Here is a 15587-nt window from a genome sequence, read left to right on the forward strand (position 1 = left end):
TAGTGCCCCCTGTAGACAGAGAGAGGGACACGGGTTGTATTGCGACGTCTGCATTTTATTATAGGGTTACTAGCTGTACTACCCGGCTTCGCCCGGGACTTGTATCTACCACGGCCGGCCGCCTTTGTCTCCCCAGTGGCGATGTTAATACGCTACAGCAGTTACTCGTTTGAGGCAGAGTCGACCTAGGGGAGGTTCAAATAATCGTCACCGGTGGTGGCCGTGAGCGGGAATCGAACTGGGTTTGCCGTGTTGGTAGCGCAGCGTAGCGTTAAGCACTACACCCACCGCTCCTCACACACCACACACGCACACACACAGACACACACACAGACACACACACAGACACACACACACAGACACAGGCAGCACGCTAAGCACTACACTACCGTTCCCCCTACACAACACACGCGCGCGCGTCCATAGGTACACATACACGCGCTTGCTGCAGACACACACGACTTTCAGGGTGCGTACGGCAGTAAACGACTGAAATAATAAAGCGGCAATGCTGTGTAAGGAACGCCTTAGACCCGCATTACACATTTGTGTAATGCGAGCGTAAACACACAAACACACACGAACACATACACAATACACACACACATACATGCAGACACACAGACAGACACATAACACACATACATACACACACATACAAACACAGAAACACATACACACACATACATAGACACACACATACACATCCACAGACGTACATACACACATACATACAGGCACGCAGACATACACATAAACACATACAAAAAAACCCACATACATACACACACACATACATACACACAAACACATGCACACACATACATACACACATGCATACAGACACACAGACATACACATAAACACATACACACATACACATGACCCGGCTTCGCCCGGGACTTGGATCCACCACGCCCGGCCGCCTTTGTCTCCCCAGTGCCGATGTTAATACGCAACACCAGTTACTCGTTTGAGGCTGAGTCGACCTAGGGGAGGTTCAAATAATCGTCACCGGTGGTGGCCGTGAGCGGGAATCGAACTCGGTTCGCCGGGTTGGTAGCGCAGCGTAGCGTTAAGCACTACACCCACCGCTCCTCACACACCACACACGCACAGACACACACACAGACACACACACAGACACACGCAGACACACACAGACAGACACAGACAGACACACACACACACAGACACACAGACAGCATGCTAAGCACTACACTACCGCTCCCCACACACCACACAAGCACACACACAGACACACACACAGACACACGCAGACACACACAGACAGACACACACACACAGACAGCACGCTAAGCACTACACTACCGTTCCCCCTACACAACACACGCGCGCGCGTCCATAGGTACACATACACGCGCTTGCTGCAGACACACACGACTTTCAGGGTGCGTAAGGCAGTAAACGACTGAAAAAATAAAGCGGCAATGCTGTGCGAGGAACGCCTTAGACCAGCAACACATTTGTGTAATGCGAGCGTAAACACACAAACACATACAAACACATACACACACATACACACAAACACATACACACACATACACACACATACATACACACAGACATACACATACACACAAACACACACATACATGCACACAAACACATACACAATACACACACATACATGCAGACACAGACAGACACATAACACACATACATACACACACATACATACACAAAAACACATACACACACATACATAGACACACACATACATACACACAAACACATGCACACACGTACATACACACATACATAGAGACACGCAGACATACACATAAAGACATAAAAAAAACCCACATACATACACACACACATACACACATACACACAAACACATACATACACATACATACACACATACATAGAGACACACAGACATACACATAAACACAAACACACATACACATGACCCGGCTTCGCCCGGGACTTGGATCCACGATGCCCCGCCGCCTTTGTCTCCCCAGTGACGATGTTCACACACGACAGCAGTTACGCGTTTGAGGCTGAGTGGACCTAGGGGAGGGCCAGGTCCGTTTCAAATAATCGTCAGCGGTGGTGGGCGTGAGTTGGAATCGAACTGGGGTCGCTCAAGCAGCTTAATGACTGTTTGTACAAAGAACATATAAAGAATCGATTATAATAACCAGGCTACAGTCCACATTATAGACTGCCAGTACACGCAGTCAGCTTCATAAGCAGGCTAGAGTGTACATGATAGAGTGGCAGTACGCTCACCGAGCTTAATAAGCAGGCTACAGTGTACATGATAGACTGGCAGTACGCTCACCCAGCTTAATGAGTATTTGTACAGTGAACATTAAAGTAATCGATTGTTGGCGCGTTGGGTTTAAAAGTAATATTAATAGCACACATTGTGGTGGGGGTGTAGTGAAGAGTAGGAAAAACTTTGATGAATTTACCTCAGAGTGGCGTGGTGGGTGTCGAGGCCTAGTAGCGTGCAAAGCCTGCGGCCTCGCCTAAAATTGTCGGCTTGGAAGAGGCAGGGTACGGGTGGCGTTCCTTCCCCCCCCCTCAGCGCTCCAACAATACTGTGTAATGGCTATTATTTAATTAAATACGGAGCTTATGAAAGTGGCGAAGGCGTGGCTAGCCGTTGGCAGAAGCAACCGCCGTCCAATGAAACTGCAGCCCTTGGCGAAGGCGTCGCTAGCCGTTGCCAGGTCCAATGAAAGCGGCGAAGGCGTGGCTAGCCGTTGCCAGGGGCAACCGCCGTCCAATGAAAGTGCGTATGGGCCGAAATACACACACACACACACAGACAGACAGACATGAACGATTTTATATATATAGATGTTGTCGGCAGAGGGCGATATAGCAACATTCACTGGCGTACTGCGATAGGATCCAGCGTCTATGCATTTCGCCTTCAACCTGGACGGGACCAGCAGTGGTGAAGTATGGTCAAAATAATGCGGATGACCGGCATGGCCTCAACAGGCCTTCAATCCAGCAATGGATTGATGAAGGGGCTTTACATTCTTGTTCAGCATCACTCAAGGTACGTAGCAAGGTTTGAGCAGACGCTAAGTCCAAGCATTTGCAGTGTCCCTATAAACACCCATTGATGTATCATTCACTTGCAGTCAACCAGCTGCCCCCTCGTCCCTCTATTAGCGCTACTACCACAGTCATTGTACGCGTGACCTTGACGCCGTGACACCTCTGCCAGAAGTCCCTGTGTAATCCGGCAGTATGTTCAACCGTCATTGTTCGGAAAGTCAATTCGCATTCCATTTTTTTTATCACACTTTAGAACTCCCTTTGTCATCTCTCCGCCTAACTTCCTAGAACCTCGCTCGCTCCAGGACAAGTGAAAGTCCATGCCTGTCGTGCCATCCTGAGTTCTCTCTGTCGTTGGCTTTGGAGCCCCCTTCCCTGTCGCCTCTCTTCCCAAGTTCACGCAAATCCCTCTGCTCGGTTCAAGCAACGTCAATCCGTGTCTGCTGCACCATCAGCACGTTTTAGTTGTTGGCCGATTTCCGTTAGAGGCCTTCAATGTCGCCCTTGACAAACACGATATGCGGTGTAGAGGATATGTGATCGTATTACATTTTTTAGTTGGTACTTCCCCAAGCCGTATTGCTTCTTGAACAATGTAATATTTAGCCACATCGGGGTTGTGCCAAGCAAGCCGGGCGCGTCTCCATAGCCGGCCAGGTTGTTTTTCCACTGCGTGAAGACGAGCCGTGCCGTCGATATCACGCGCAATAAACACGAAGATTAACTGCGGCCCTGGCCCTGCTTGACCCCAAACCGGACTCAGTTGTCTCGTGAGTCCAGCGCATCACGGTTTGGTTCTGGCTTGGCATGGAAACATTTCCAGTGGAAAAAAACATATATACTGTGCTGGAGCGGTTTGAATGTGCCAGTGGAAAATGGTTGTTATTTGTGGACATGGTTCCTGGACTACACTAAGCCCTGCGCCGCGGCGCGCAGCATCGTGCGAACATCTGGCGGAGCTCCCTGCGGAAGGAGCTGGCGGTGCAGTAATAAACCACGGGGTCCAGGGCGGCGTTGGTGACGCTGAGCGCCAGAGCCACGCGGTGCGCGACGGTCGCCACCGTCAGCAGACGGCAGTGACCATCCAGCGACGGGTCCCCCGCGTAGCGCACGAGCAGCTCCATCACGCGGGTGGCGTGGAAGGGGACGTAGCAGAGCACGAACACGGCCATGGTGAGTCGCACGGATCGCAGCGAGCGCTCGCGCGTGTGCGTTCGCGCCGGGCTTGTGCCGCCGCCGCCGCTAAGGCTGCCGCCGAGCGTCGCGAGCTCGCCCGGCTGCCCCGGACCTCCGCCGCGGAGACGGAGCGCGATGCACGCGTAGCAATAGATGAGCACGGCGAGCGGAGCCACGAAGGAGACAGCGTATCCGAGCAGGCTGGCGTACACCACCTCGCGCGAGTGGCTCTCGAAGCACGCGATGCGCCAGCCCCGCTGATCCTGCAGCTGCTGTAACGCGGAGTCGTGGCGCAGAGAGCGGAACGACGGCCTCGGGGGAACGCGCGCCGTGTGCTCCATGGCGAGCACGCGCGCCGCGCCGCACGCGTGCACGAGCCAGAGCAGCGCGCAGACGACCCGCGCGTTCCGCGGCCGCCGTGCGGAGCCGCGCCGCCGCGTCGGGTGCAGCACGGCGTGGTAGCGCTCCACGCCGACGAGGGCGAGCGACGTGACCGACACGTACATGCTGCCGAAGAAGAGGACGCCCGCGACTCGGCACGCCGCCTCGCCGAACACCCAGTGCCCGCCCAGCGCGTGGTACGCGCCGTGGAACGGCAGCGTCAGCACCAGGAGCAGGTCGGACGCGGCCAGGTTGGCCATGTAGACGGTGGCGGCGCTCCGCGCGCGCGTGCGGAAGGCGAACACCCAGAGGGCGGCCGCGTTGCCCGCCAGCCCCACCAGGAACACGGCGCCGTAGACCGCCGGGTAGGCGACCGTTCGCAAGTCCCAAGGCTCCGCACACGTTGCGGCGCCCGCCGTGATGTTGAGCTGCGGCGAGGGGGGGACGTGGGAGGCGGCGGCGTAGGACGAGTTGGGGGGCATCCCTCGCCGGTCCATGGTCGTGGCTTCTGGTGGTTGGTTCGTGTGGTGATGGTCGCAGTGGTGGCGTTGGTTGTGGCGGTGGTGGTAGTGATAGTGGTGGTGGTGATGTTGGTTGCGGCGGTGGTGGTAGCGATGGTTGTGGTGGTGGTTGCGGTGGTAGTGGTGTCGGTGGTAATTTCTTACGCAGTCATTCGTGACCGGCCTGAGACCATCAACCGGAGTGGAGAGGCCAGTTTATCTGTGGGTGGATCTTTAGCTCGGTTTTCTCTGACCCTTGAGACAACTCGCCACCACCTCGGATCGTGGCCGTCACCGTGCCAGTGGTAACAGTGGTGGTGGTTGGTGGTGTGGGTGGTGGTGCTGGTGGTTGAGGAATATCGTGACGGTCATGTACCCCCCCCCCCCTCCCCCGGAGCGGGGCGCACAGACGCGTGGGGTGAATGGCCACTTGCGATCAGGCACGGGTGTTTGGTGGTGGTCGTGATGGTGTTGGTGGGGAGCGGTGGTGTAGCGATTAGTGCGCTGGCGAGCCGAGTTCGTTTTCCGCTCACGGACAACACCGGTGACGATTATCTGAACCGGTCATGGGCCTCCCCTAGGTCGACTCCGCCTCGAATGAGTACCTGGTGTGGTGTGTAAACGTCGCCACTAGGGAGACAAAGGCGGTCGGAAGTGGTGCTGGCCACCCCCCTTCCCCCCTCTCGTGCACCGTACCGGCCTTCATTAGGTGCTAGCTAACAGCACTTTCCCCAACAGTCTGTTAAGGCTTTATGGGCGATCTTTGTCTGTGGTAGTGGTTGGTTGGTGGTGGTGCTGGTGCTGGTGGATAGTGGTGGTTCTGGTGGTGGTTGGTGGTGGTGGGTGGTGATGGTTGGTGGTGCTGGTGATGGTTGGTGGGGCTGGTTGGTGGGTGGTGGTTGGTGGTGGTTGGTGCTGGTGGTGGTTGGTGGTGCTGGTGGTGGTTGGTGGTGCTGGTGGTGGTTGGTGGTGCTGGTGGGTGGTGGTGGTTGGTGCTGGTGGTTGGTGGTGGTGCTGGTGGTGGTGGTTGGTGATGGTGCTGGTGGTGCTGATTGGTGGTGGTGGTTGGTAGTGGTTGGTGGTGTGGGTGGGTGGTTGGTGATGGAGCTGGTGACTAGTGGTGGTTGTGGTGGTTGTGGTGGTTGGTATTGGTGGGTGCTAGTGCTGGTGGGTAGTGGTGGTTGGTGGTGCTGGTGGTGGTGGTTGGTGGTGGTGGTTGGTGGTGGTTGGTGGTGGTGGTGGTTGGTAGTGCTGGTTGGTGGTGCTGGTGGTGGTGGTTGGTGGTGGTGGTTGGTGGTGGTGGTGGGTGGTGGTGGTGGTTGGTGGTGGTGGGTGGTGGTGGGTGATGGGTGGTGGGTGGTGGTTGGTGGTGTTGGTGGTGGTGCTTGGTGGTGCTGGTGGGTGGTGGTGGTTGGTGGTGCTGGTGGGTGGTGGTGGTTGGTGGTGCTGGTGGGTGGTGGTTGGTGGTGGTGGTTGGTGGTGGTGGTGGGTGGTGGTGGTGGGTGGTGGTGGTTGGTGGTGGATGTTGGTGTTTGGCCATCAGCCCTGAGGCCGCCTCCTCGCTCCACTTCTCGCCCAGGCCACATACATCACTGCTGAAGTTTTTTTCCACCTACGTAGAAAACGCACAAAGAAACAGGGAATAGTACGAAAACATAAAAATAGGTTTTACCCTTTGTGGCAATAAAACAGGAAGTTGTTAAGATGTTCAAACAACAAATAGAAACATTTTGCAAGGAATCAAGTCTGCATTCAGCACACGTACTTGTGGTGAACGTGCAAACAAACACGCTCTGATAATATATGGGCATTGTCTTTGAAGCTAATTGGCCTACTTCATGGCCTCGTCTCATCAGTGTCAGATCAGAGAACAACGCCAAAAGGCGAACAGCGCAATGACTTATCAGATCATTTATAGCTCGGTGCGAGCAGCTACATCATGGAATACCTTTTTACTCGTATCAAAATATGAAAAAATAATCGTAGGGTTTGCCCTTTCTAGCAATAAAGGAAATAGTATCCGTGATGAAAACGAATTTAAAATAAAAATAATAATATGCGAACAATTGGTTCAGGGGTCGGAAACCAGCACGCGGCTCTTTAAGGAACTGCTGCTCAGTTGTGGTTATTTATTGAGGACCACCGCCGTCTCGTATTCACCGCAACGCAATGTGGCAGCTCTTAGAAAATACTGAGTTGTGGGTTTTTTTTTTACGAATTTGAAAAAATATTTCGTCTTGTTATTGTGGCCGCCGACCGCTGGATCAGTTGAACATAGAGCGTCGTCGTTCGTACAAAATTCCATCTCACAATCGCCGAGAAGCAACAGCCAAGCTTGGAAGGCCGTCAGTTCTGCGTATATATTCAGATGAAGCGCTTTGAATAAGGGCCATGGCCCGAAACGTCGCCTATTATATGTCTCCTTTTAAGGCCACGGTGGCTATTGACGAACATGTTGAGTTTCTGCTACTTGCGCGCCACTGTCATCGAAGAAGCAGCAGCAGCAGCAGCACCAAATACAGCTTTGTTTAACTTGGCGCAGTGACTGCAAGGAGCGATTTGCGGACAACCGCACGCGAGACGCGGCTACTTCACACGCGGGGCCATTCAATGCGTGCTCACGTAGATTTTGCATGTTTGTATGTCCTCTATGTTGAACATATTTCGCACCGGGACGTGGCCAACCCGTGCTAATCGAATGTGCGGGGGGAACGGACAACAAACCAAACACAAAAAAACTAGCAGTTATAAATAAATGACTTCTCAATCTAGCTGATTTAAAAGTGCGTGGCTCCCAGTGGCTTCCTCGTATCGGGAGGGAGGAGCGTTCCAGACGGCCGCAGAAGTGCGTCTGAAAGCGCGCGATGGGCGGTGACCCGTCAACTGTTCGATGGCCAGCCGTGATCGGAGTTCGCGTGATGGTAAACTTGGGCCAGGCACTGTTGGTTACCGCCCACAGATGTGTGTCAATCAAGGGCGACCGTGATAACTAACCCACGTTGTGCGGACGCGCGGGCGATGATGATGATAATGATGTCGTAATGCAGCAATAACGGAGCTTTCTTAATCGCACGGAAGCTCGCGAATTGTCACGCGCTTTGAAGTCTCCGACTGTTGATTATACTGACGTCCCGAACTGCTCGTGTTCACTGATCAATTGAAAACAGAAGCTGCGCGTAATATAGGATGCACGTCTCGGCTATTTAAGAGACGAGGAAGAAAAACCACGCGTACGCCACGGATTCTGCAAGCCTCTGTTGAATGTGGCCGATTTCCAAGCAGGCAAACCTCTAGTAGCAACAGAACTACACACGAAAGTTTCGTTCACATTGGACGTTTTTGTTTTACAAGAGTTATGAGACACTGAGGCTAACAGAGTTAACGCACCGACGCGATGCATAGTAACTCGCAATGGGTCACTCGTGGTGGTGCAGAGAAATCCAATCTTGCACTGCACTTCTATGCCCGCACGTCCGTGCTCCCCGCCTTCGCAAACCGGCACTGACCAGCGTGGTGAAGTATTTTCCAATAAACCCCGACGACCCAGAACGACGTGGGGAAGCCCATCGTCATCCAGCAGTGGCTGAATGTCGTCGTTGGTATATAAATCGATTGGTGGGGTGTTTGACAAAGTCATCAACACCGGTGCAGTGCATTCAGCATCACGGCCGGGACCTGTGCTGTGTCATACAGAGCGCCCTTACATCCAGAGATCACGGCGCGGCAGCTGAAACAATGGGCGAGTTCTCTAAATCACACCCACCCCCGCGTCTGTCTATCCAGCAGTAGAAATTTTATTCATTAGTTAGTGTAGTTGAGGTCGTGGCGGGGCAATGTGAGTGCTTTCACCTGTTACTTTGTATTTATTTATCCAGTCGTCCTGACGAGCAAGCTCCACACCCACGGGAGGGTTGCCCTCTAAGAGCTCCTGCGAGCCGGAGGCACCTTCCGCCAGCGGCGACGTGAGCGAGTGAGTTGTAGGGCTGAGCACCTTTAATTCATATTTTGCATGCGTCAAAAGAAAACAAAACGCCGAATCCTTCGTAGAAAGGGTTCGTCGCCAACTGTGCAAACAAAACCTTTGTCCTGGAGCCTGGCGGTGGTGGCTACGCACGTGGCCTGTGATCCAGCGCTGTGGGGGCAGCAGCGAGGGTCGGTGGATCACAACAAATGTGTGGAGTTCCACGGGGAACACCCACCGTGCATACGAAGGGGAGACACTCAAGCTCTATACGGATAGGTTCCAGAATCAATGGGTGCGATGCGATCTCCTGGTTAACCGCGGCTAACACCACTGCACTGTCTTGCCACTTCCCTCAAGTGCTATTGCGATTGTTGTGCTTATCAGCGTCACGTCATGAGATAACCAGCATTGCAGCTCGCCCTTCCTGCTCGAGAATGTCCCTTTAAAAAGTGACATCTGGTCCACACAGTATGGCGCAGAACTTTCCAACTCCCGAATGCACGTCCGAGCAAAGTCCATCGCAAAACAAAGTTTGCGGGACGGTTGTCGTTTTGTTATCAATCCACTGCCGGATGGAGGCCTTTGATTCATGGCCGTTGGGGGCAGGGGGAGGTGGTGCGTTATTGGACCATACATCACCACACTCGCTCGTACATCGCTCGCCGCCCACGCTCATTTGGCGGTTACGGGAGTCGAACTCGGGAAGAAGCCTTTGGTGCATTGCGCTAACCGCTGCGCCACCCACCCCCTCCTCCCCCGGCGCTTTTACGAAGACGACGTTAACGGCGCGTGCTCGCTAACGCCGGTTCCGTGTGGCACAAGGCGCTCGCCTCTCGGCCATAAAGTTCACTTCGGTTTCAGCCTTCGGAGGTGATTTAGAGGAGACGGATTTTTTTTAGCATTCTTTTTTTTGTAAACTTTGCACTGGTTTTCTTCGTGCGCCTGGGATGTTCAGGACGCACGCCCCCAAGGCACGCACGCACAAGACGCGTTGGCACTTGGGGTCCCTTCGTATCTCTCGTTTATGATCTCCGCTCAGGAGGGACAGCGCGGGGAGTCGGAGGAGAGACGTCAGCGGCCGCTCCGCGCTGCGCTGAGCACGAAATTTTATAAACCTCGGAGCCACGCGTGTCGTCTCGCGTCTGGTGGATGTACACTGGACGTTAAACTTTACTTGTTAGACTCTACAGCCCCTTTCTTTCCAACCCACCGCCGGGGGGCCACGGTGGCGAGATGTTAACTACCTCGCCTGGTATACAGGAGGTTCGATCCCGACACTGCTGTATAATTGGAGTTTTCATGTTCTCCCCGTGGTCGCGTAGATTTTTTCTCCGGGTCATCCGGTTTTTCCCTCCACATTTAGAATCAACATCACGCGTTCAGAGTATGTGGCTGGTATACTTCTAAGCCACTTCGTTGAGCTAGCATTTGTGGCCAGGTCGCTTCTGAAAGAGAGCTGTGGGCCTCAATGGGTCTCACCTGGTGAAAGAAAATGATCGTTAGAAGGCCTCACCAGCCCGTGTTGCTCACATGAGTGACAATCACCCTCCCTTTAATCACCACGCCAGCCAGTGTGGGGAGCATAGAAGTAGTGCACAATGAATGTGCCACCACTTATCACCGCAGCATATTCTACTCCTTGCGTGTATGATGGGAATACGTTCAGGAGCTAAGTGCCAATGTCGAGGTCCTGCTGCTGCTGGCCACGACAAGAGAGCTTTAGCACAGCGAGAGTTCGTATCGTGTCGCTATCCCCCCCTCCGTTGAAGGAACACAGACCACAGTGGGTTTTACTGTGTGGTGGATAGTTGCATGGCCACACTCTTTAATGAATCTCTATTCATCTCGACGAGCCTATGTATATCTGTGTCTACGTGGGTCTCTGTTGATCTACGAGTCTCTACGCTTTTATATAGCTGCGGGTTTACAATATGGCCCCAGTTTGGGTTGTATGGCCACAGTCGCACAAATGCGGCTTGTGTTTATGAAGGAGTTAGTGAGCATCGGCCTGCTGACCGGTGTTAGATGCGGATGCGACCACCACGCAGCCGATAATGATGGTACGCGTGGTGGTCGCCCATACAAGCGCTAACCAGGCTCAACTTCGCTTAGCCTCCCAGATGTGACGAGATCGGATGATTGCGGATGATTTGCCCACTGTGTTCCACCAGATTTGAAGCTTTCGTGACTGCAAGGATTCATATTCGTAGGTTTTTTCGGTAAAGCCGTTTTGGAGATAACACAAGCAACACAATTTAATTTTTTTACCTACGTGACTTTACCGAAAAAACCTAAGAATATGTGTTCCACCACTTATCACTGCAACGCGGTCCGTGTTGATACCAGACCACCGATACACTGCTGTGTAAGGCCCACTGAGTTGTGAGGCTATTTCTTTTCAAAAGCGACTTGGCCACCACTGATAGCTCAACTAAGTGGCTTATCACGTGGAAATGTATAGCAGCCAAATACTCGAAATTCATGTTGAGTCTAAATGGGGAGGGGGGAAACACCGGAGGACGCGGATACATTTTCACCCGACCACGTGGAGAGAGACACGCAACTTCAAATATCCAAATATACAGCAGGCGTCGGGGTCGGGGTCGAACCCACGACCTCCTGCGTGCCAGGCGAGAGATTTAACATCGCGCCACCACGGCGCCCACTGCGTCACGTGCGATTTCAACAGATACGTGTTAATATCACACGTGACGCTACGCTGCCGTGTGCTGATAGTAATTTGAAGAATTCGAAACAGACATGCTCTGATAATATGCGTGTTTGCATGTTCCACCACAAGTAATGCAGCCTTGATTCCTTGCAAAAAAACTCCTGTTTTATGGCCAGAAAGGGTAAAACCTATTCTTCATCCTTTGATAATGGAAAAAAAAGTCCGGTGATATTTTAACATACAGTACATATAATTACAGTTCTAAGTCCAACATATATTGTTTTGCTCAGCCTTATTCACGTTCTACTCTCTATTCATTCAGCGTCCAATTCAGTCTACGTTTAAACGCTTTCGAAAAGCATCCTGTTGCTTTGTCCTCTGCACGTGACCCCAGGCCGCTCTTGCAAAAAAGAGGATGGTGAATGCTTCACGAGTCTCATTTGGGGTTATTTCAATTGTCTGCTTGGGTGTTCTTCACTCATTTCAGGGGGGGGGTCAGTGCCGGATTAACCTCGTAGCAAAAGTAGCTACAAATGCTAGGGGCCCCGCACTTTCAAAGGCCCGCGCTAAATGCTTTCAATCTATAAATTCCGGTTCAGTGATGCTGCAACTTGCTCTATTATTATAGTACTATACTGCCTTCAACGTTAACGAACGACCGGGTGTTTAAGGTTAGCGATTTGTCGTATTGTCTCGCTGTATAGAAAATGAAAATACAACGACTTTACTATGCAAGTAAAAAAAAATTGTGTTTTAATATTTACTTTTTTATTTATTTAAGGTCCCTTTATAACATATGCTGCAGGCCTCGCACTAGCTTAATCCGGCACTGGGGTCGGTGGGGCACTTTCACCGATAAGACATCGTCAGTGTGAGAGGGCCGCCACAGATTTGAAACCATTAGGGGGTTGACAGCAGCACGATGATGATGATGGGGGGTGTTTTCACCATTTGTGTAATGTCGCGGGGCCACACTAAAGGCCAACAAAAAGGGGCCCTGCCAGTGGCCTCGTGGTGGCCTTCAAAGGACGAAACACGTGTCTAATTAAGTAAAGGATACACAACACACCTACATTGACGAATAAACGAAACTCTTACCACGCCAGCGCACATTTAGACCGGGAGTTTCTTTTGCTCAAGGGCACCCTGCTAAGTGAGCACGCACGTGACGATAACGCGTCATAAAGGTCGCGCTCATGGCACACGAAGTTCCCCGCCTCAAATGAACCGCGACACATCGTTGATCTCGACAGGGAGCGTAAAGCATCACCACGCGAACTGCGGCCACATCCTCACAGCAGCATCAGCAGCGTATTCTCGCTAGCCGTCGAACAAAGGCGGTGGTCACCGCATCGCGCGCTTTCAGATGCGCCTCTGCGGCCGTCTGGAACGCTCTTCCATTCCGATATTAGGAAGCCACTGGAGCTCAGCACTGTCAGATCATGTAGATTGACAAACTCAGTTGTGTTTAGTTTCGTGTCCTTCCCGCGCGCCTACGTACGGTGCGCAGGAAATTCAACGTACATACATACAATGCATGAAACTACGCATTCAAACAATGCACCCTGAAAGACTACCTCCTCGGTGTTAGTAATGTAAAACCATACGTTCCAAAATAATCTATTTGTAACAATGTTAAGCCTCCCAAACGAGCACGCAAAGTTAGTTGACATTTAACTCAGACAAGTCCGCATGCCTGTGACCAAATCAAATCGTCCACTATCGCTCGATCTCGAAAGATAAGCAGGTTATTGATCTTGGGCAGGCCGTAGATGGGCCACCACTACTATCACCATGCATTAACAGGTGCTATAGGCTGCTGCGGGGCCTCGTTGTGGGAATCAAAAGGGTCGTGCAGTAAATTCCACTGGTTCTAATGTACTGTGCTTCCACGTCTATGCCCTCTGCCTTCACCGACCCCCACTGACCAGCGTGGTGAAGTATGGTCAAGAGGACTGTACATGTACACGTTAACGTTCCTGAACAACATTCCTTGCTACGTAGCGCTTAGACCCAAGCATACGTGTACTGTACGTACAGGTTCTAAAATCCACACGTGTTAGTCATGCGCAATGTTGTGAACATCGGCCATCACCGTGACCATTCAAATCGACTGAGCAATTCTCAAATTGAGCTTCCAGTGGTAGTCGCGTCAACCGTGCACGTCAGTGCCACGCACAACGCCGAGCCCCATTCCATACCTGCGTCTGTCGGCCGTGTTGCCACAGGACACGAGACCGCCCCCCGTGTCTGAAGGCGCGCAGCAGAGCCCACAGCGTCACACCATGACGACGACACCAGGCGTTGCGCAACACTCACCACCGCGTCGACCAACTCGCACTTGCTCCTCGCCCAGTGGAGCTCGCTCGCTCCTGATCCAACCCCAGGCAGTCGCGAGCGTGCGCGTGCGTTGTTTATAGGCAACCCGTGCACCACTCGGTCTTCCTCCCCCACCAACCCCCGCCCCCTCCCCCGTTCCCCCCTACCGCCAGGCACACAGTGACGCGTGGACACAGTCCAAAACATCAATGCTCTTATCTGTGCCGATACCAAAAGCGCCACCCCCGCCCATGCTGGTATGTTGGCCGATTGGAAAGGGGTGGGATGGGTCCAAAGCAAAGGGTAACAATCCTCATCGTCGTCTTCATCATCGTATGGCTGATGTTGATGGAGAGCGACGCCGATAATTGAGAGCCGGATAAATTGCGCCCAGGAGTCGCGGAGCGGTGCGTCGCTACGATGACGCCTCCTCCGTATTTGCGAATCGGGCATCGAGGCGTTTCACGTCCCATGCGATTTGGTCGGAGCGACCACAGCGTGTACACACTGCCGGAGAGTATTTATTTTTATTCTCCATTTGTGCATCATCATCATCATCATCGTCGGCGTCGTCAAGTATATACATCATCAGCTGCTGCCGCTGCTGCTGCCGTGGTTGGGGCAGCGGATTCGATTCAGGGGATTGTCGCCGCAGAAGCTTCGCGAAGATGGAAGCCAGGGATCTCATCTGCGTCCGTCCGGTCTGGCACGAGTCACTTGTTTACGACTTCTTGTCAACTCCATTTGGCGCCGCGAGGCATCGCGGTTTGAAGTCGCATTGTTGACGCTGAAGCGCGTGGGTCCAAAAGGGCTTGCGACACGTCAAGCGGCGGTGAAGGGACGCTGTTGAGATCCTGGGTGTGGTTGTATACGAGAGGACGCAAGAGGTGCGTGAAGATTTGTCACCTGGATAAATCCTCGACATGGCCCGTCTCGTCTGCGAGCGCCGTCAATTGACCAATGGGCAGCGACGCACGCAATCGACTCGTTTACAAAACGCACACAGGCAAGACGAGACACGTGGACGAGGGTGATAGCTCTGGAATGAGAGTCGAGAGATACAGATCAGACGGAGATGCGGCGACATGAGGGTTGAAGAAGAGACAGCGATACAAACGTGGGTGAGAATAGAGCACCGCAGTCATGCATATTGGATGATAATTATTATTTATTAGGGATCTGAATTTTAAGGAGGACACGGTAGCGAGATGTTAACTATCGCGTCCGGTATACAGGAGGTCGTGGATTCTATTTCAACCCTGACGCCGGCTGTATATTTGGAGTTCGCAGGTCTCTCTCCCCGTGGTCGCGTGGATTTTTCTCCGGGTCCTCCCGGTTTTTCCCGCTCCACATTTAAAATCAACATCACGCGTTCAGAGTATCTTGCCGCTGTACATTTCCACACGATAAGCCGTCACTTCGTTGGAGCCATCATTCGTGATAGCCAGTTCGCTTCTGAAAAAATAGCTATGGAGCTCAGTGTGGGCTTTAGCTGGTAAAATAAAATAAAAATTAGTTTAAAACT

The 15587-nt window shown here is 52.6% G+C and overlaps 1 protein-coding gene across 1 annotated transcript in view; it reads right to left on the reverse strand.

The window, feature by feature from the left end:
• Positions 1 to 14141, reverse strand: part of LOC133357462 (uncharacterized) — a 77501-nt gene extending 63360 nt beyond the window's left edge. Inside the window, exons 1-2 of the mRNA XM_061575406.1 lie at positions 13945 to 14141; positions 3974 to 6720 (exon numbers count right to left, since the gene is read on the reverse strand). Of these exons, the coding sequence (XP_061431390.1) occupies positions 3974 to 5105 (1132 nt within the window). The 5' untranslated portion in view covers positions 5106 to 6720; positions 13945 to 14141. The remainder of the gene's footprint in view (positions 1 to 3973; positions 6721 to 13944) is intronic.
• Between the last annotated feature and the right edge of the window lie 1446 nt (positions 14142 to 15587).

This window comes from Lethenteron reissneri, chromosome 58, assembly GCF_015708825.2.
Source record: "Lethenteron reissneri isolate LAM-NWPU_2019-01 chromosome 58, ASM1570882v1, whole genome shotgun sequence".
Lineage (NCBI taxonomy): Eukaryota > Metazoa > Chordata > Hyperoartia > Petromyzontiformes > Petromyzontidae > Lethenteron > Lethenteron reissneri.